The sequence below is a fragment of the Panthera uncia genome, chromosome D2, assembly GCF_023721935.1.
Source record: "Panthera uncia isolate 11264 chromosome D2, Puncia_PCG_1.0, whole genome shotgun sequence".
Lineage (NCBI taxonomy): Eukaryota > Metazoa > Chordata > Mammalia > Carnivora > Felidae > Panthera > Panthera uncia.
Genome location: NC_064818.1, coordinates 29,505,508 through 29,526,810, shown reverse-complemented (window position 1 = coordinate 29,526,810; position 21,303 = coordinate 29,505,508). Strand labels below are relative to the sequence as shown.

Here is a 21,303-nt window from a genome sequence, read left to right as displayed (position 1 = left end):
TAGGAAGGACACACCCAGGGCTCCGCCTTAGCCCAGCCAGCCACAGAGGCAGACTGGGGGCAGGCATGGGCTCAAGATTCCAGGCTCGGATCCCAGCGGCCACAGGAGGCAGAAAGAGCGTGTGTTTATGTGTTCTGTACCAACAGCGGTGACTTCAGCATCAGGCAAGACTCAGGACACTCTCAGGGTGGGGTGGGGTGGGGTGTGTGGTGTATGAAGGCGGGGAGGTGTCAGAAACCAGCCAGAGGGCAGATGAAGAACACAGGAAAGAATCCAACCTCTCAGGAATGATCCCTGATGCTAACTTACTGAAGATGCATTGAGCATCTCTGTACGGGCACGTTCTTAGATGCCAGCGGGACAGAAATGATGATGCTTTGACTTTGTGGGCAGCACTTTCCAGCGGTATAAGTCCTGCATATATCAGGAACCTCAAACTGGTTCACAAAGTGGTTTTATAAACTCTGACCCTACGGAAATAATCCGAGAGGCATCATTTAGGTGCAAGAACGAGAGTGGTGTTCTACTCATGAGTCTGGACACCAGAGATCCACGCTGCCTGTTTGGAGTGTTCTGGGAGTGGCCATCCATCAGTATGAAGTGCCCGGTACTGTTCCTGGCACGTAGCAGGTACCGGGTTAGGGGCAGTGGCAGCGAGCGCTGTTACTGGCAACAGCTTGGCAGCCGTGTGGCCTGCAGCCTCCAGCGTGGAGGGGGTAACTTCACCATGGGGCGAGAACCCTCGGGCTGGACGGAAGGAGAAGGTGCAGAGACCCACCCGAGAAGACCTAGCCCATCTCAGCAGATGCATTTTACTCCACGGTTCCGTTGTCTGAGATGCTTCCACATGGCCCTTCCAGTCCTTTCCTGCTGCTTCTCCAAAAAGCTGGGAGAGCATCTTAGCCTCCTGATTTTTGCCTCAATTTGGGGTCCTCTTATTAAATTCTCCTGATGTTACCCCCCTGTCTCTGATCTATAATTTGGGCCAAACTGCCCTCCGGGGGATTCTCCAGCACCCTAAACACCCCTCCCAGGAGCCTTTGCTCTCTCCTCCCATCTCCTGCCTGCCGGGTCCCTGCTGGTGGCCCCTCCCCACCCCTCCGCACTGTCGTCTCCTTCCCACCACCTCTGAGTGCTCGCCCTTGCTTTACCGCTCCCTCCTCCCAGTCCAAGACCCCTGGGTCACACACAGACTCCCAGAAGTGAGGAGAGGTGAAGAACCTTTCCTCGGAAATCAGAAGTGAGGAGAGATTGGAACCTTTCCTCCTTCCTGCCACATCCTGCCCCAGCCCCGAGCCTCCCAGGACTGCCTGAGCCAGACTCTCCCAAGTGCAAAATTGACGCCTGTCCCCACTTGGAGGGCAGGCGGGACACGTGAAGCCCAATCAGGAAGGAGAGGGAGAAGCCTCCGCCTCACCATAAATGTGCAGCCCACACGGCCCCCAGCACCAGGGCACGGTGTTTGACAGGACTTCTGTGCATCTTCAAGTACAAGAGGAATGGGGGCACTGACAAGAACAGTACTTTCTAAGAATCAGGAAAAGCGCTAAGTACTTTGCATGACTGTCTCACAGAGTCTCGACCATACACCTGCAAGGTGGCTACTATCCCCCTTTGTCACACCAGGCAACTGAGACAGAGAGGTTCAGTAATTCTCTCAAAGTCACACAGCTGATAAATGTCAGAGCACAAACCTCTATTGTCTGTGGCTCCAAGTGTCCCGCCCTTCAGCCACATTCTAGACTTGGAGCAGAAGACGGTGGCAGTTGACCGAGAGCTATGGGGACAACAGGCAGGCTTAGCTGAAGCATGGGCTGCCCTAGAGGGCCCGACGCTTACGGGTGCTCCGCCCAGGCCCTGACACCCTTCCCTCACCTTCATCCCAGCTCATTAATCTTGGCATTCTTGGGGCGCCTAGGTGGCTCAGTCGGTTGAGTGTCCGACTTCAGCTCAGGTCACGATCTCGCGGTCCGTGAGTTCGAGCCCCGCGTCGGGCTCTGGGCTGATGGCTCAGAGCCCGGAGCCTGCTTCTGATTCTGTGTCTCCCTCTCTCTCTGCCCCTCCCCCGTTCATGCTCTGTCTCTCTCTGTCTCAAAAATAAAATAAACGTGAAAAAAAAAACAAAATTAAAAAAAAAAAATCTTGGCATTCTTTTGACAACAAGTTTCCCAGATGCCAGCACTCAACGTCCTGGGCCCTGTGGGAGGGAGAGAGCTTCCCAGGATTCTGGACACCCTTTTAATTAACCCCGACGACCCTCTCCCGACAGGCCAGCTGAATCCCGTCATGGCCCCACCGTTTCCCGTGGTGGCACCCTCAACAGTGAGTCTGCCCCAGCTCCGCTCATTCCTCTGACAATGTGGGCTCTCCATTTCCCACACGCCCACCACCTGTTGGCCTCCTTGCCCTGGCCCGGGGACCCTGGGTGAGGACTACCGGGACCCCTGGGCACCTGTGCCCTGTGGGGGTCCTGCCATTGTCACATGCCCGCAGAGGGTGAAAAGGAGCCTACTTGGGGCTGACAGAGGCCCTGAGCAGGGCAAGCCCCTCTGTGATTACTCGAGGGTGTCCCCGCTCCTCATTGTCTTTTTCTGGAGCTTCCTTCCTGCCCCACAAAAAAAAGGATAGCCCATCCCAGTTACTCATGGAGCAGTGACACTTGTCCATCTGTCATTCTCATAGCTTAATCCTAATGACTACTCACCCAGAAGAGTCCTCCTGAGCTGTAACTGGTCACTATCATTAACAGTGGACTGTGCCATTGAACTCACCACGCAGTAGGGAGCCCAGCACGGAGTGGGAACCCCGGGTGAGGAGCACAGGAAGAGCACTCGAACAGGAGTCCTCACTAGTGATCTGAGCAGATAGGGCTGGTCGACGGCAAAAGCGGGATCCGAGTCCAGATTACCACCCCCCCCCACCACCTTGCAGCCTCGAATCCGTGTGTGAGTATGCATTGACGCGTGTCGCCTAGATGCCGTCCAGCAAATGCACAGCGCCCTGAGCCATCCGGCTAGGGCAGGCAAGTTTTACGAGGATGGACTCATTCATTCATTTGTGTAACAATTTTGTACACCTACTGTGTGTCGGGAGTTGTGGGCACAACGGTAAACTTGACGAGCCAGGTCCCTGCCCTCGTGGGCTTCTGTTTTCTTCAACTCTGCGTAACGCTTCGTAATTTTCTGAACGCAGCCATGCCCATCGTCATACGTGATTTCACCCCCTGGCGGGCTCCCCCTCCTCCCACAGAAGGGTTTACAGATGAACGAATACATGAACAACTGAATGACAAACGGCAGGTGGGCGGGCCAGTTGACCAGCAGAGGGGAGGTAAGCATTTCAGATCCCGTCATTCCCATCTTTCACATCAACAGTGATGCCGCGAGCAGGTGTGGTGAGATCACGCCCACTAAGGGGGCCTCCGGTTCCGGTCCCCCTCCCGGTCACCTATTCTCAGGGCTCCTTACCTGGTGGGCAGTGACACCCTGCAGACGTCTTCGGGGGGGCCTCCCGGCGCCTCCGAGAGTGGAGCTTCCATTTCTGCGAAAGGAGACAGAGAAGAGGGATCACGGATTGGAAGGCCAAGCCCTGGGAAGGGTCTGCAGGCTGGTGGGGATGGAGGGGGAGAAAGGGCCACCTGGGGGCCGGCGGGAGGACTGTTCCTGGATCAAAGACTGGCCACAGGCGTCTGCGTAATAAGAAGCAGATGGAGAAGGTCCTATCTAGGGAATCTCAGTGTCTGATGTCTTCTGAGTGCTCTTAAAGAAATTAACCCCAACCCCAAGGCCCTATAAACCAGTTGTGGCCTCCCTGCACTCCACAATCACGGGCACAATGACCCACTTTTCTCGGCTCTCTGCTAATTGTTTCCTGTCTAGGTCTGGGGTCCTGATTGATCCTGGAGTCAGGGACAGTGACTTCTGTTCTGGTGTCCCTCACAGCCAGGCACAGGCGGGCCTGGGCAGCGGTGGGGAAGAGGGGTTGAGCAGACCACCTTGCCCCCCTATGGGAACTCTTCTTTGCAAGGCACCGAGCCAATCAGGAAGGGCCCCAAGGAAGTGGCGGCAAGAAGACCGAGGCGTCTCCTGCCCTCGGAGCTGCCATTTCCGTGGTGGCGATGGACAGGCACACGGCTGTAAGCACCAGCATCCCAACTTTTCAAAGGGCAGTGCGCCGAGCGCCTCGGTCCCCCAGCCACACAGCGTGGGCCACACTGGCACAGAGGCTACAAGGGACGCTTCCGGGGCGAGGCTACCCGCGTTCCTACGCAGTCCTCCGACCCTGAGCAGGATTAAGCCCCGCTGGGTTAATGGGAGGATTGAATGGTCGATGCAGAGAAGGAGCGGAGCCTGCCCGCCCCCCCCCCGCCCCCCCCCCCCCCCCCCCCCTCCAGGAGGCACACACGATGCGTTGGCTCTTGTCACACTCCCAAGTTACAGGTGAGGAACCCCACGCACAGGGCGGGGAGACTAACACGGCCAAGGTCAGAGGTGGAGTATGGCACCGGGCTCGGATGCTAGTTCGGCAGTTAGAACCTGGTATAGCCCCGGGGCCAAGTTAGCCTTTAGATGTGTTTTATTTGGTTCCTCCAGTGATGTTTTTTTTTTTTTTTCATTGACTTTGTTTCCAGTAGTTTGAAGTGACTGATTTCACATGTAAAGCTGCCACAGCCACAGCCACAGCCACAGCCACAGCCACCGTGGCTCGCAGGCGCTGACTCTGACCAGTATACTGAGGTCCCTGCATGCGAAGCAGGTGGGAGGCCAGCGGCCCAGCCCCCAATGCACATTTCTCCATCGTCTGCCTCCTCAGTGCTGTGTGGTTCTGCCGCTCAGGCTGGGCCCCGGGAGAGGTAAAGAAAGTCATAGGGTTTTGTGTCACCTGTTTGGGGGGGGGGGGTGGAGACAGAAGGTCAGGAAAGCTTCATGAGGATTTGTAATGTCTGCGGAGCCCCCACCCCCACCCCCACCCCGGGGAACTACCACTGAGCTGGCCGATTTTGCCCGGAGAATCACCTCTATTTCTCACAGTCTAACTCTAAGGGAGATTTAATAGTGATCTCATTTTCTACGTCAGGAAATGGAGGCTCAGAGAGGCTGAGTGACCTGGTGGAGTCACACAGCTGTGTCCACAGTGGGTCTGGGATGAGACCTCAGATCTTTTGACCCAAAGTCCACTCTATCCTGCTGGAGAGAGGTGCATGATGCCCCCACGCGAGAGAGTACAGCAGACCAGGCGGGGCGGGGGGTGGTGGTTGCTGGGCAGAGGCTCTGAAGGCAGAAGGGGGCTGAAGGTCAACATAGACAGGAGGGAGGGGAAGGGAAGAATGTTCCAAAGGGGAGGCCCTCGCTCACAAAGGGCGGCTGACACACACATATTAGGTAGACAGATGTTGAGGTCAGGCTGCAGGTGGATCCCTACCAGGCAAACAAATGACCCCCCAGCACAAAGTCTGGTGAAGGGCCCAGCTCTGAGCCCAGCTCACGAATCCACTCATCGCTGGGGGACCACGTGCATCCACCTGCAACCTTCCCACCAATAACCTGTGGGCTCTTCAAGGGGCTTATTTGTGGCTGTGCCCGGCACACAGTTAGGCATGTGCCTTACGTCCGCTAACAGGCAGGGCCAGCCAGCGAGTGACAAGCCAAGGCCAGCTGGGTTTGCACAGGGTTGCGCTCACTCAACCCCAGCGACATGCCAAGCAGAGGTTGGGTCCTGGAGCTAGAAAATGCAACGCAAGGGGTGGACGGGGCCCCTGCCTTCACGGGGCTCACCTTCTGGTGGGGGAGACAGAGAAACAAACAAGCAAACAATTCAGTGGTAAGTGTGGCAGAGAAAAATAAAGTAGGGTAAAGCGGACAGAGTGATGGCAGGAGGTACTGGAAACTCGGGGGTCAGAGAAGGGGTCTCTGTGGAGGGGATGTTCAGCACTGACCTGGCGCGAGCAAGGAAATGAGTCATGCGGAGGCGTGGAGGGGGTGTGTTCCAGGCAGAAGGAAGCAGAGGCAAAGGCCCTGAGACAGACGGCGCAGAGGATTAAGGGTGTTAGAGGGGGTCGGGGCAGCATGGCTGGAGGGCTGAGCGCAGTGGGAGGGCACAGGGCAGGGCACTGGCAAAGGCCGAATTTATAGTGACACAGGCCCCTGACATTTCCATGCCCTCTTGACAGCCAGGAAACTTGCTGCTTACAGTTGGATGCTGTGGCCTTGCTCTAATTCGCTACCATTATCCCGGATGAGAGCCCAGCAGGTGCTCGGTGCTTCCCTGGATCCTTCAGCTCCCGGCCCCTGCTTCTCCCGCCTCCTTCCTTCCCAACCCCAGCGCCCTTCCCCCAACGTCCCTGTCAACTGATGACCCTGAGAAAACAGAAGCAGCCAGAAGAGGCCTGCCAGCGGCTTCCGCCACCCCACCGTGCACACCCGCCCACATGCGCCTGCGACGGCACCTGCCCCTTCTCTCTGCTTCTCCTACTTGAGGCCAACCTTGCACCTGCACACCAGGCTTTCCCCGCCCACCCACATCAGCAATTCCCTGCTCTAGGCTCCATCCTGGGCTCTCATCAGGCTCGGCCTTTGCTATAAAGGGCCAGCTACGGAATAGTTCAGGCTGTGCGAGCTGCACGACGACACAACCACTCAGCTGTGCTGCTGGAGGCGAGAAGCAGCCATAGAAAACACAAAACGCAAAGCTGTGTTCCGGTAAAGACATATTTACGAAAACAGGCTGCGGCCGGGATGTAGCTGTCGCCTGCCCGTCCCTGATGTAATCATTAGGCAGACACGCTGCTGTTCCTCCCACCATAAGGAGAAAGGAAACGAAAAATCCTCTCTTGACCACGCTCTTTCCCAGGCAAACTCCTGGAGCACCCCTGCAAGGCTCTGACCCTCCCTCCACCAAGCGCTGCCCCCCAGGTCGTCAGTGACCCCCATGTTGCTAAGCCCAGGGGACAGTCCTTCTCATCTCAGCCTGTGACAGTATTCGCTCGCCCCTCCTTCTTCCTGACACACCCTCTCCACCTGGCTGCCAGGACGCCACCCTCCCAGTTTTCCTCCTGCCAGTCCGTGCTCCTTCTGTCTCCTCTGTTGGTTCCTTCTTATCTATTTGGAGGCCGCAGGGCCCTGGCTCACCTCTTTTCTCTCTGCTCTGGCTCCTGGGGGCCCTCGCCCTGCGTCACGTCTCCTCTGTACGTAACGATGCCGCCCTCACTACCCCTCCTGCTCGGATCTTCCTCCAGAACCAGACGCACGTATCCAGCTCCCTCCTTAACATCTCCATTGATAGGATCTCAAAATTAGCTCGGCAAAACCGGGCCCCTCATATTTCGTCCCCGCTCCCCTGGGCCTGCCCCTCCGCTGTCTTCCTCGTCACAGAGAACGGTGACTTCATGTCACCAGACCCTGGAGGTCATCAGTGATGCTTCCTTTGCTCTCACCCCACGCCCATTTGGCCAACAACTCCTGTTCTCCACTTTCTGGACACATCCGGGATCCGACCCCTTTCCACCACCTCCGCACTACACCCAGTTCAAGCCTCATCATCTCTGTCCCAGTCACCGTGATAACCTCCTGGTGACCCCCTCGTGATAACCTCGTGATAACTCCCTGCCTTAACCTTGCCCCACAGAGCATTCTCAACATGGCCGCCAGGGGGCCACACAGGCCTCCTTGATGCTCCTGCTCATGCCAGGCTTTCTCCTACCCCAGGGCCTTTGAACTTGTTGGCCTGTCTGCTTGGGATGTTCGTTTCCTAGCTAACCACCGTCTCACTCTCAGAGAGGTCTTCTCTGCCCCCAGTGCCCTCCTGCGACATACTTCCTATCCCTCCTCCCTGTTTTACTTTTCTCCTTTGGATTTCGTTGTGTTGTTGGCTCATTTATCTTGTTTCCTGTCTATGCTGATCACAGGAAGGTAAGTTCCACAAGGACATGGTCTGTTTTCGGCTCTCCCACTGTGTATTAAGCAAGAGATATAGCCCCTCGGGGCCTCAATTTCCTCATGTATAAAACGGGGATGACATTAGTTATCCCCGGGACTACACAGGCCAGATAGAAGGATAAAATGAGATGAGATCAGAAAACAAAAAGAGCGTCCAGATGTGAACAACGGGAAGCGTTCGCTGCCATATCGCCCGTGCCTAGAACAAGGCCCGGCATATGGTAGGTGCTCAATAAACAGCAGTTGTTCATAAATCAGGAGATCTCACATCGAGGTGTGGACTTCCGATCTCTCTTATACAATGGGGCATCTGGCAGCACTGGGCCATGGCGACGACTGGGTGGTGCTGAGAGATGGCTGTCCCTTTTATGTGGGCATGTGCTGCCCAGGTCATCACAGTACCTCTCCCTGGCCGGCTTCGCTTACTTAGGCCACCAGCCTGGCCCCCTTAGGCATCCGAGCTTGAGACCCCTGGTGAGAAATGTCCAAGAGGAAGCTCAGGGGTGGGTGGAGACCCTGCCAAGACTGCAGCGTGGACCCCCAGTCACCCTGGATGGAGCAACCCTCCTGCTCCACCCCTGCTGGCGGCCAGGGCCTCCTGGAATGCCCTGCATGGCCAGAGCTGAAACATGACTGCCTGATCTTCGCAGCTATTAAAATGCCTGTATCAGTATCAAAGGGAAAATGCCAGGCGGCTGGCTACTCACTCCCCCCAGAGAAGGCGTCGAGGCCTGGCCTTGGGTTTAGGGGCCACTCCCTCCCTGTGCTTAGCTCCAGGGCTCTTAAAGGGCTCAGGCTCCACCTGGGCCTCTGTAATACGTGGGTGTGTCCAAGTGGTGGGGGGGGGGGGGGTGGAGCCCAGAGCAGGTGAGCTCCGCACTCCGCGGCTGTGACCTTGATCCTGGCACCTCCCCTCCCACAGGGAATTTCTAAAATGGGGCTATTGCCCCCCCTCCCCCACCAACCTCCCAGGGTTGCTGTGGAAAACGCCTTGGAAACCATAAAGAGGGTCCTGCCTGCAGCCCTGCCTTTCGACCTTGAGCTGCCCATTGACACGACCACACTGAGCAGAGCTCCAGTCCCTGCACCAGCGTCTGATTACAATACCTGGCCCACAGCGGTGTGCCATCCCATCTGCCAGAGCCCCTTTCATCACCCCGTGCCACACGGTCACTGGGATGGCGTCCTATTGGAGATCAAGCCAGTTCTTGGAGGGCAGGGCCTGGTCTGGTGTTCCGGGTCCACACTTGAACTGGATTAATCGCTTGGAGGTCTGCCCTTCCCTGGGGTGCAGGGGGACGTGGGCTTCGGCAGAATTTGGAAAGATGGAGATGGGGGAGGGGAGCGTTCTGGTGAGGAGCAAAGACACAGAGGCTGGACGGAGGCGGCGCAGAGCCAGTCCGTGGGCCTAATCCCAGGGATGGCGGGCGGGGGCTGGCCCCGCAGACGGGCTTTGTTAAGGGGACAGGCCCATGGCGGAGTGCAGGAAAATCAGCGCGGGGAAATCAAGACGGAGGAAATTGAGACACTCAAGCCACACCCGCCCAAACTGGACTTGCTCCGGGGGCCGGGAGGGGGTGCCATGGGGTGTGCCCAGGGAACTGTCTTCTTCCTCCCTCCACAGTCCTCTTTGTGCAAGGCACTTGGCACCTGATCACAGACTCCCAGGGCCGTGAAACAGGGCCCCGAGGGGCCGCCGGATGCCACGGGCTGCCTCCGCCCCCCTGTTTCACCAGAACCGCACAGGGGTGTCGCTCCAGGCTCCGCAGACCAGAAAGAGTTGAGGGAAAGGAGGTGAATGCCCCGGGGTGAGTTTTCCAGCCTTCATACGAGAAAGTCCTTCCTTTCACCTAACCTTCGGCCCTGCTGCTGCCTCAGGGAGTTAGGGAGTGGGGCCCTTGGAACTATGCGGATGTGGGCGGGGGCCAGGCTGTCACGAGCCTAGGACTAAAGGTTCCAGGGGCCTGGGGTAGTTTCGGGGCCCGGTGCAGGATGAAGCAGGGGTCCCCTACACAGAGCAGGGAGGGGCTGGGCTGAGAGGGCTAGAGTGGAAGCCAGGAGCCTCTACTCTCCTTCCCTCCTTCTAGCAAATGGGTACTGAGGACCTATGCATGCAGAGCCACGGGAAGTGCCAGGACACGTCGGGGCAAAGCAGACACAGAGGCTGCCCCGTGAAGCTTACTGTCCAGGCAGAGGCACCACGAACCACACACATCAACAAGAAGCAGCCACTGTCATCGAGCTCTGGCGAGTAGGGGTGAGGCTCTACAGGCTGGGGAAGTGACGGCAGGGCAGAGACCCGAGGATGACCCCTGAGGTGCAGGGAAAACGGCTGAGACCTGACACCATCATGTGCTTCTTACGAACCGGGCGGGGGTCCTGCACAGATGAATTCATTCAGCACTCGAAGCACCCCACTCATGAGGAACGGCACGTCGCTTGCACGGCGACGGGCAGCCAAGACGGGCAAGGCCGGATTCGAACCGGGAAGCCTGGTTCAGAGCCCATGTGCCTCCACTGCACAACTGTGATGGGGCGGCGGGGGGGGGGGCTCTTTCCAGGAGATTGCAATACTTTTGACTGGAGGGCCAGGCACTGCTCAAAGCACTTGTTTAACTTTTTAAATTCTAAAAGCAACACTTAATGAGAGGGAGACACTCTTATCACCATCACCCTCCCAGTTCTTAGAGGTACAACCCAAAGCACAGAGAGGTTAAGCGACTTGCCCAGTGTCACACAGCCAGTCACTAGCAGAGCTGGACTTGAACCCAGCAATCTGGCTCCAGAGTCTGTGCTCCTAGCGGTGGCAATGTATGACGATGTAGCTGGACTTTGAAAGTGAGGGAAGGCGGAGCCCTGAGGCAAGAGAGGGTGGCAAGGGCCATGCTCTTCAGGCCCCATGAACCACATTAAGAAATGTAGTCTCTGGCCTGATGGCAATAGGAAGTTACCAAAGAGTTGTAATTAGGGGACTGTGGTGACTGTATTTAGAGCTTTCTTTTTTTTTTTTTTTAACGTTTATTTATTTTTGAGAGAAAGAGACAGAGTGTGAATGGGAGAGGGGGAGAGAGAGAGAGAGAGAGAGAGAGAGAGACACAGAATTGGAAGCAGGTTCTGGGCTCCAAGCTGTCAGCACAGAGCCCGATGCGGGGCTCGAACCCACAAACTGTGAGATCGTGACCTGAGCCGAAGTCGGACGCTCAACCGACTGAGCCACCCAGGCGCCCCTGAAAGATCACTCCAGCTGCTGTGTGAGTGCTGAATGGGACAGGGCAGAGTGGAACAGGAGCAGGTGAGCTAGGAGGCTCTTGTCACAGCCCAGAAGAGCCTCGGGTAGCCTGGGTGGGGACGGGCGGGCAGTCATAGAGAAAAGAGGACAGTCTGCAGGAGGCCGAGATGGTGCAAGCGGCGGGGTCTGGGAGGAGGTGCAGCTGGAGGCCAGTGCACCCACAGATGAAGGGATTGCGGGGAGGGGCGGGCTCCTACTCAGTTTAGACACGTGGAGTTTGAGGTGCTTTCAGGACACGCTGGAGGGGTGGGATGGCAGGTGTAGAGACGGGCGTGGTGCTCTGACAAGACAAACACACACATTACAGCCAGAACAGTCAGCTGCATGTGGTAGTGAGCTCCCTGTCACTGTGGGTATGTAAGCCTCAGAACCAGGGATATCCGGGCGGGGGCGGGGGGGATTCCTGGTATAGCTCATCGCTCCCTTCCTTCCAACACTCTGATTCTATGGAGTGGGGGGGGGAGGCTGGAGGTAGCAGGACCATCCTCTGACCTCCCATATCACCGAGTCTCCCCCTGCCCCCAGGAAACCACAAATGCCAGCTCACTGGGACTAAGGCTATTCCTGGAAGAGCCCCAGGTAATGCCCCTTAACCAGTCCCCTTTCTGCATCCTTGTCTCCTGAGGTCACCCTTCCCGTCCTGCCCTACAGGCCGCCTTGGCAGAGTGTGACCCGATAGAGAACACCTGACAACAGGGGCTCGAGAGGCACTGCAGCATGACAGGCAACTGCAGGTGTAAAGTCCCTTGGACGGCGGAATGGCAGGCCCTGTCACAGCCTTCCTGGGGAAGATGTGTCCCTTGGGGGTGGCAAGGCCTCCCCGCTGTAACTGAAAGAACATAAAGGCAGGAGCCTGCTGGCAGGAGGGCCGGATGGACAGGGAAATAGCCGAATAAAGGAAAGACTGAGACTGGACTGCGGGCATTAAGGAAGCCCGAGGTGGGGGTGGGCATGGGTGGCGAGGAGAGGCAAGGAGGCTGAAGAGGCAGGAGGGGCCCAGGCCGCGTGGACTCTAGCCACGCGGGGCTTTGGGAAAACCTACAATAGACTCCAGGCTAGGAGACGGGGACCCCCTGTGTCTCCCTGGAAAGGCGTGCCCAGCCTCTCGGGCAGGAAGTTCCTTCCCTCTGTGCGTGGCTCGCTCCTGCTCTTTGAAGGACCAGAGGAGCCCCTGCTGCCCGCAGCTGCGTCTCTGCCCTTTTCGGCCGTAAAGAATTTTCTGGAGGGAGGCCCCCACCCAGGGCAGGGGGCATTCGGCATGCGGATGTTGGGGGGGCGTCAGTGTGGAGCTGCGGCTGGGGTCTGCTGGCATCATAGACACCGCCCGGGAGAGCCGGGGACCCCGGTCCGCCCCAGCCTTCCCAGGCCCTCCCCAGATCCAGCACCGTGACCCTCATGACTGCCGGCGCCAGCCTCTCGGCACTGCTCGGGACCCTCGTGTAGTGGCACGGGTAAACGCTGTCTCTCTCCGTCTCAGGGGTTGCCAGCCATGGGACTTGCTAAATACCCCACCGCAAGACCCTACCCACGGGGATTGCATCGGGGTTCCAGGAAGGGGGTCGGCCTCGGTGGGTTTTACAGCTCCCAGCTGATGCTCTGCTGCCAAGGCCAGGTCTTTGAGGACACGCAGGTACGAGAAGGAGGGGAGACTAACTTTAAAGAGTTCAGTTGTTAAAGCGCTTCTCCCCCGGCCTTGCTTCAAAAGGAGCGATTCAGCTGGCTGCGTGGACAGACAGACATGTATTATTCTGCAAGGCAGCTGGAGGTAAGGGGCAGAAAGAAAGGCGAGGACAGGGTGATACATGGGAACTGGGATTGGGGCTTAGGCAGAAACTTCTGCCTGAAGGACTAGCCCGTGTCACAGGGTGAACCCCAGGTTGGGTGCTAAGCTTTCTAGAGGGCGGTTCAGTGTCCAAGAGACAAGACCTGATCCATCCCTCCTGGAAAGTTCTGGACGGTGATTTTCCTAAAGGTGTTCATCACCAAGGCCTGATGTCACAAACGACATCCTCTGGGGCGTTTTACAGCAAAGATGGTCACGTAGGCCTGATGCCAAGTCAGTTCAATCAACGCCACCGCTGCGGAAGCTGAACCAAACTGAACAGGTCCCTAGCCCCTGGTCTCCACGACCTGTCTCAGCTGGCTTAGTAGGGTATGGTACTTTCTACAGATGGCGTACCACTAGTGGCCTTAGAGGGCTAGCTTTGGGGCCAGAATGCTTGGGTTCAAGGCCTGCCTCCGCGACTCACTGTGTGACCTTGGGAAAGTCACTTAACTTCTCTGGGCCTCCATTTTTCTCTCCTGAGGGAACGTACAATGAAATATATATAAAAATATAACCACTTCAGAGGATTATTTTGAGAAGTAAATGAAGTAAGAGGTGGTAGAAATCTTGGAACGGTGGTCGATAAATATTAGCTATGAATCAATGATGAGGGAGGTGGTGAGGATTACAGCCGCTATTAATTGAAAGATTTCATCTAATCTGGCAACAACCCGTGAGGAGGATGTCATCGTCTCCATTTCTCCGACCAGGACGCTGAGGCTCAGGTCACACAAGTAGCTAGCGGCAGAGGTCCATGTGACATCACATGCTGTGGGCTTACCCACCTTACTGTTTTGCCCCAACCAAAAATGTGCCAGGCGCCTGGGCGGGTGGAGAGGAAGCTGCTGGCCATTGGGGGTCGTGGACGGGAATGGATGGATGCTTCCAGCCGTTCTGTCCAGGCGGGAACACATCACCCTGAACCATCCCCACTCTCCTGGCCAGCGCACTAGGGACGCAGCTCGGATTTAGGAGTTCATCATTTCCCCTTTGGCTGGTTGCTCTGAAACACCATTTCCAGGGCACGCCCCTGAGCAAATGCTGAGCATACAGCTGCATCTTGGGTTGGGATGGGGGAAAGAGAGTAATCTGTAACAGAGGGACCTGAAATCGGCAACTAATTGGTGAGGGCTGCCTACATTACGCAGTCCCTGGGCTCCGTAAGGGACCTGGAGACCAGTGAGCTCTCATCCCTGCTGCTGGATTGTGTGAGATCAAATGTGAGACAAGATATGTAAAGGCAACAGAGAGGAGAACACACTGCACAATGTGCTGGGGGCAGAGCCACAGAAGGCAAATAGGGATTACGTTGCACGTTGACGCTAAGACACTGGGAGGGGCAGTCTGGGCGGCTGTGTTGAGAAGGATTCTGAGGCTGATCTAGGCTCCCTGGGCATGTGTTGAGAGGTTAGGAATGGCTGCCGTGGGTCTGGGACAAGAGAAGTCAGCCCATGTCATGTCTATACTTTCCTTCTCCCAGCTAGATGTTTGGCATGGCCAGCAAGTTCTGCAGGAAGTCAGAGCAGAGAGAGAGCCCGTTTTGGGTTGGAGTGGTTTGGGGAAGGCTTTCCAGAAGGCACTGGGGCAAGATGAAAATGATTAGGAGTAAGGGAAAAAAGGCATCTTTCTGAGGGTGTCAAACTGTGAATCTATGCTTAAGGCAGACGGCATCGTGTTTCAGACGCTTTGACTCTCTCACCATTTTCCTATGAGGGTTTGCTACTTAATGAGGTCCTCAGTTTGGTCTGGAGCTACCTGATCACTGTAAGGCCTTTGGAGAAGCTGTAAAATGTTACCCCCTCTCCCTGGTGTTATCTGTAATAAATATTGCTCTGTATTTTTCTTTTAACTTAGAGTCATGAGATGGCTCTTTATCTCGAACACCGACTCTCACTAATTAGTGGCAGCTTCCTGGGGCAGCACTGAAAAGCATTCTGAGGCCGTATGTAAGCTCAACGGGGAAAGTGTGCTGCAGTCGATTAGCAATGTCTGCTGAGGCCAGGGAATGGGGAGTGGAGCATGCCAAGTCTTTACCACCACTTCACCAGACAATTAACTATTGTCTGCAAGGGGGAAGGTGTGGTGTGGAAGACAGATGCTCTCCAGAGAGGGTGATCCTACCTCTGGCTCTTCTGATCCCTGGCTGTGGAGGCTTCAGACCTGTTTTTTATCTATAGAGAGAAGGGGCTGGAATTGAGGGGCTCTGAGGATCTTCCCTCCATTAACTCCCCACAAGACCACTTAGGCACTGACCACATATGCAAAGTCAGATGCAGTGGAGGCTGGCTGCATATGAGGGGATCTAGGGTCTGTCTGATTACGGAGGCCCAGGCTGCTGTGATCTACAGGCCACACCCCCAGAAGCACATACTTCCTCTGTAAGAGCCCCCAGTCTTTCAGACGCTGCTTTGATCTCTCCCCTGAATTCTCCTCTGGAAAAAAACCAGTAAAAGGCCCCTGCACATACCCTCTAAATGTAAGACATTCCTGTTACAGTGGTTGGTATTGTTATTTTTATGGAGGAGGGAGTCTGCCCAGGGCTCTTCAACTTTTTAGCCTAGAGGTTTCAACCCTCCCTTGACCCCCAGGAAATTCCTGAAGGTGGAAAACGCCCTTCCCACCCAAAGGACTGGATCATAGAGAGCAGGATGGAAGGACAGTGACATCAGTCTTCTTATCTGTAAAATGGGGCAATGAGAGCGTCAGTCCCTCAGGGAGGTTGTGGGGATTGAAAGAGATAACGCTCACAGCAGCGGCTGCTGTATGGACCCTATAAACGTGAGACGTTCTCATCAGGGGTGCCGTGACTCTCACTGTTGGGGGAGGGGAGTCCGCCTGGCACCCCCCACCCCCCCGCCGGTGCCCACCTGGAAGCTGGCTGCTGATACCACAGATCCTACAACTTGGATCTAGCTATTTGAACTCGGGTCCCTCCTGCTTCCCAGCACACCCTCTGCCCAGCCCCTGGTGACATCCGATTTCCTCCGTTTGGGACATTCCAGTTTCTTTCTTCACAGCAAGCAAATCAAGTAACAGGCAGCTGGAGCGCTCATTAAGGGTCCCAGCCCAGAAGAGAGGCACCGATGGGGGAAGAGTTGGGGCCTGAGGACTGGAAGCCACACTGCCAGCTCCCCATGAGCTGGCTCCCCGCCCCCATCCTCCTCTCCCGGCTCTGACCCTCCCCTCCCCCACGGCCAGGCCCCTCAGATCCAGGCCTTCTGCTAGCATCTGCCTCTGGCCTGCCTCATTCCAGGCTCCTCTCCCACTGGGTCCCCTCAGCCTGGCCTTCCCTGCTGGCCCTTTCTTCCACCCGCCTTCCAGATCCCCACACCCAGCATGCCGCTTTCCCCCCTCGGCGGGGGGTGGGGTTTGCGGTGCCCCCGGGGTTCGTGCCTCCAGGCCACCGCACAGGCTGTGTGCTTCACCGGACTCCCTGTCCCTTCTTCCATCTTCCAGGGAGTGGCCAGGCCCACCTGCTGCAGGACGGATTGTCTGCCCCAGCTTCCGGGGAGCACTCGTACAGTCCTGGGCACGGCCTTTGGTGGGGGCACCTTCCAGTGCATCCTCCCACCTGCCATCTCCTGAAAATCTCACAGCAACCCCAAGAGGGAGGCAGAGCCTGGGCATTACAGAGGAGGAGCCTGAGGTTTAGGGGGTGGCGTGGCTTGCCGAAGGCCACATGGCTGGGGGCAAAGCCCAGCTGGCATCCCGGGGTGGGGTCCCTCCACTTACGGGGTGCCTGTGTGCCCTTTACAGAAGGAGCCCTCCACATGTCCACGTCGCAGAATCACTCTGCTAACAAAGCCACAGCCCGGGCTCTCCTCTGCCTTTTCTTCCCTCTGGGGGATCTGATGGCCCCCGCTTCTCCCTTCCCTGCCTCACCCCTGCCTCACCTTTGCCCTCTGCTCAGCCCTGGGAGAGCACACCTAGGAAAGGGACTCCTAGGGAGGAGGGAGCCCTCAAGTTGCTCCCGGACACCTTTGCTGGCCCACAAGTGGCTTTGCTCCTAGTGCAGGGCTGTCCCACGGAACTTTCTGTGAGGATATACATATTCTGTGTCTGCGCCGTCCAACAACTGGCAACCACTAGCCTCGGGTGTCTCTTGAGCCTACTTGAAATGTGGCCAGTGTGACTGATCAACTTAATTTTAGATTTATTTAATTTTAATTAATGAAGTATAATGGGTCTCACGCAACTGTAGCGGACAGTGGAGCCCTTGGAGTGTCCCTTCATGAACCTCTGGACCGCAGGCCCCACCCAGGGCATGCCTCCTAGGGCCACTCCCCATGGACAAGGCCACCTGCCGCCTCCACCCATAGGACTGGCCCCTCCCTCTGGCTCCGGTGCCCTCTGCTGTTGACCTCACTTCCCACCGGTTTCACTCACTCCTCTCTGTCCCTACCTGCAGCCCAGTCCGGGCCCCAGCCCCCTCTGGCCTGTGCTAGCCGCTTGTTTGGCCTTCCTCTCTGCCCTACTCTCCGCCCCATTCTAGGAACATACCTGCCCTTCTATGGCTCCCCATTGCCCTCACGTAGATCTAACGGTCTCTGAGGCACCTGCTGACCCAGGCTACTTGTCTCTCTCCAGTCAGATCTTCCACCATTCAGCTCCCCAAGGCAAACCACACCCCCGCCCCCCACTCTTCCAACCTTCAGAAGCTGTTCTCTTTGCCCCTTGGAACAGGCCCCTCCACTCATCCCTTTTGCCTGGAAGTCTCCTATTCACCCTTTAAGGCTTCACTTGAAAATCACTTTCCCAGGAAGCCACTGCCGTCAGGTACTTTGCATGTTGATACATTCCCCAGACCTCCTCCGCCTCTATTATCGTAGCATGTTCCACATGACATGGTCACCACCCCTTGTCTTTTTTTGTGTCCTATTTGTCTGTAAGTTTAGGAGGGCAGATGGGTGACACCCGCCCCCCACAAATGCCTGATCCACGCCAGCTCTCAGAAACATCTGCCGAGTGAATGAATGAAAATGGTCAAAGGAAGGTGGCAGGACAGAGTGAAGAACCAGGGAAGTGGGGTCAGGAACTTAGGTTCTAGTTTTGGGTCTCATCATATGACTCGGGGTAACCTACTGCCCCTCTGTGGTCCTTAGTTTCCCCATCTGTAAAACGGGGGTCAGTTCAGATGCTCTAGCAGATGAGAGGTCTCAGAAGTCAGTAAGGGCACAGGAAGCTACGGGTTGCAGAGGAGGAATCAGCACGTCAGATAACGTTGTCAGTCCCAAGGCCCGGAGAGCGAGAGACTTGACATGGTTAAGTCTCAAGCAGAGGAAGCAAGGATCTGGGGCATGCCCTGGCCAGCAGGAGGGGCCAGGAAGAGGAAAGGATGGAGAGAGGCTTTGAGAGGGGCTCCCAGAGCCAGATGCTTGTCCCTCTGCTGTCAAGGACCCTGAGATACCTGGTGGGAGCCCTGACTGCCCAAACACGATCTCCACCACCCAGCCAGTCCCACGTGCACTGTCAACCAGCTGGCAAAGGCTGCCTGCCTGTTGAGCCCAGACACTTCCCAGGGGACTGTGGGTGGCCATCCCCTGGGTCCTGGCAGGGCATGGGAACGAGCTGCCGGCAGCGGTCACGGGTGTGCCGCTAGTCTCAGTAAGCTTGCCCTGGGACCACCCTCTCTGCTCTGGCCCTGTGGCCTCCCTCTCGGGGTCCACCCTGGAGAGGTGCGTGGCAAATTACCAGCCTTTGCCTGGCAACGGAACCTGAGAGAGGCCTGGCTGTAGGGAACTGGTACATTGTGCCAGAACGGTCCCAGGGCCCACCACGGTTAGAACTGGGCTCGAATGCTCACCACGACCACAACCATGTTCGAGCTCAGAGGAGTGAGGGCATTTGCCCCAGGCTGCACAGCTTTTAAGTAGCAGAGTGGGGATAAAAACCACCTCCCTGCTCTTTACTGCTCCTACTAAGTAAGAGGCCCCCTCTGAGTTCTTCCTCAGGGGAACTTTCCAGGCTGTTCCAGGACCACTTCCCAGGCCACTGCTGCCCTTACCTGTGGGTCCTCCCCTTCATTTGGGCCCTGGATCCCTTGTGCTGTCCAGATCCTTATAAGTCACCAAGACTCACACTCTCACTGCCCAGCTTTTCCTCTGGTGGCACCAATGAGACTGTATGTCCCTCCTTCCCGGGTGAGTTCTTTTCATGTACTCCTAAGATTGCCATGGCCAAGAAACACTAGTGGCTTTTAATCCACTTAGGTTCAAGGACATTTCGGAAGTGGAGAAAGCTCAGCATCCTTTCCCCAGAAAAACACGCAAACACGAAATGGTGGGGACCATCCCAGGGGACCAGGGATAAGAAACAAGAGAGTATGGGCTTACTCGGTCCCAAGGACAGTAGAACCAGGGCGACCCACACCTGGGCCCTAACAACCTGGGGCAATGGGCCGTGATCGGGACACCACTCCCTGCAAGGACTGCCCCTTCTGTCCCCCTCAGCCCCTTGGATGACTCACTCCCTTACACCCTCTTCCCAGCTGAACGTGGCAATAAAAGTCAGGCAGCGCTGATCCTCGAGGGATGGATGGGGAGGGCCGCGGGGGCCCAGCCATCCCTGGTCGGGGCCACCGGGCACATATCCCGCCGCGTGGGCGCTGGGAGGCTCTCACACCGCCCTGGCGGGCTGCCTGGAGGGAGAAGCAGGGCCTGGCAGCTTCCGCGCGCCTCCGCGCGCCATGCCTCGCTCCACCTGCCCAGCGCGCCCAGGCGCTCTCTGCGCGGGACGCTGGGGGCGCCTGCCGGCGGCGGGAGCGGAAGGGTCCCACGCAAGCAGCCGGGGTCCTAGGGTTCCTCCGAGTCCACCGCAGGGCAACGTCCGTCCCCGCCCCCACCCCCCCCCCCCCCCCCCCCCCCACCAGCAGACGGCTCCTGCGAGGCCCGGGCGCACCGCGCCGCTTGGAGAGCAAGAGCCCGCGGGCACCGGCTGGCTGGTCGAAAGTTTGGAGGCTGCGCGAGGGGGCGCCGCGGGCAGGGATAAAAGCCAGTAACAAAGAGCACAGACCTCATCCAGCAGTTGGTTGACTCGTCCCAAAATAGCCGTCTCCATTTGCTGCTCCCCACGCTCCGATTCCAGGCGCAGCACCCGGGCCTGCAGCTCCGCGGTCCGAAAGTGGGCGAGCAGGCTGAGCGCCAGCGAACACAGGGCCAGCGCCAGCAGCCCGCACGACCCCGGGCTCGGCAGCCGCGCGCAGCGCTCCGCCGGCGCCACCGCCAGCGCCACCGTCGCGGGCGCGCTTAGCTCCCCGGGGCCGCGGGCACCGGCGGCTGCCGCTTTGCGGGGGCGCTCGGCTACCATCCCCTTGTGTCTTGAGAACCAATAAATAAATAAATAGAATAAATAAAGGCGAGAGCCGCTGCCCAGAGGCGCGATCCAAGCTGCGGGCAAGGAGGGGGGAAATGTCCCTTTCCTTTGCTCCCGGCAAAGACGATGGAAAAACTAGCGGCAGGAGGGGGAGAGCCGAGAGAACACAACCAGCTGCCGCTGGCAGTACAGCGGTAGTAGACCAGGTGAGAAGAGAGTTACTTCGAAGAACGTTCCAAGTCCAGGAAAGTTAGGGGAATCCGGCCGGCTCTCCTTCTCTCCGCCGTCTCCCCCTTCAAGTATCTGCAGAGTCCCGGAGTTGGTTCCGCGCTGTCGGTCCTTCTTGGTGTCTCGCGTCTCCCGGGCGAGCCGGCTTCAGTCCCGGCGCGAAGGGGCGCACACCGAGGGCCCCATGGGCAGAGGTGGGTCGTGGCCGCCGCCGAGAAGCGTTGGGGCCGATTCCGGCGCCTCTGTAATTTGACACACTGGCTGCGGCTGAACGGATCGGATGAGCAATCCGTGCTACTTCCCAAACTAATCTCTCCCACCCCCTCCCTCCTTCTCCTCCTCCTCCTCCCCTCTTCTCCTCCACCTCCTGCGGGGCCGACGGCTTGGATTTATTTATTTATGCAAACTCGCCCGGGGTGGGGGGCGTGGTGTGCTGGGCCCGCTGCCCCAACCCGCGGGCCCGGGAGCCCCTCTCCCGCGCTCCCTGTCCCCTTTGAAGTGACACTCGGGGTTATTTATAGGCAGGAAGGGGGTGTGGAGTGGAGCGGGGGCTCTGCTTCTCTCCCTTTCTCCGGATTCACACCGAGGGCCCTCTGCCTTCCACCGAAGTGGAGGGGCCAGGCATCTCTCTGCTTTCGGACAAGTTGGCAAAGGCAGCCTTTGGGATCCTCCAGAGAACCTGGCTGAGTTGTGGTCAGGCACCTAGATGGATCTCT

At 57.6% G+C, this 21,303-nt stretch overlaps 1 protein-coding gene across 1 annotated transcript; it reads right to left on the bottom strand.

Annotated features, from left to right (window-relative positions):
• Positions 1-1,690: 1,690 nt before the first annotated feature.
• On the bottom strand, positions 1,691-20,932 carry LOC125932701 (collagen alpha-1(XIII) chain-like). Its single transcript, XM_049645180.1, has 2 exons — positions 20,060-20,932; positions 1,691-3,540 (listed from the first exon to the last, which is right to left on the bottom strand). Exons 1-2 carry the CDS (start codon positions 20,351-20,353, stop codon positions 3,454-3,456), a joined length of 381 nt encoding a protein of 126 aa, XP_049501137.1. The 5' UTR covers positions 20,354-20,932; the 3' UTR covers positions 1,691-3,453.
• Positions 20,933-21,303: the final 371 nt, after the last annotated feature.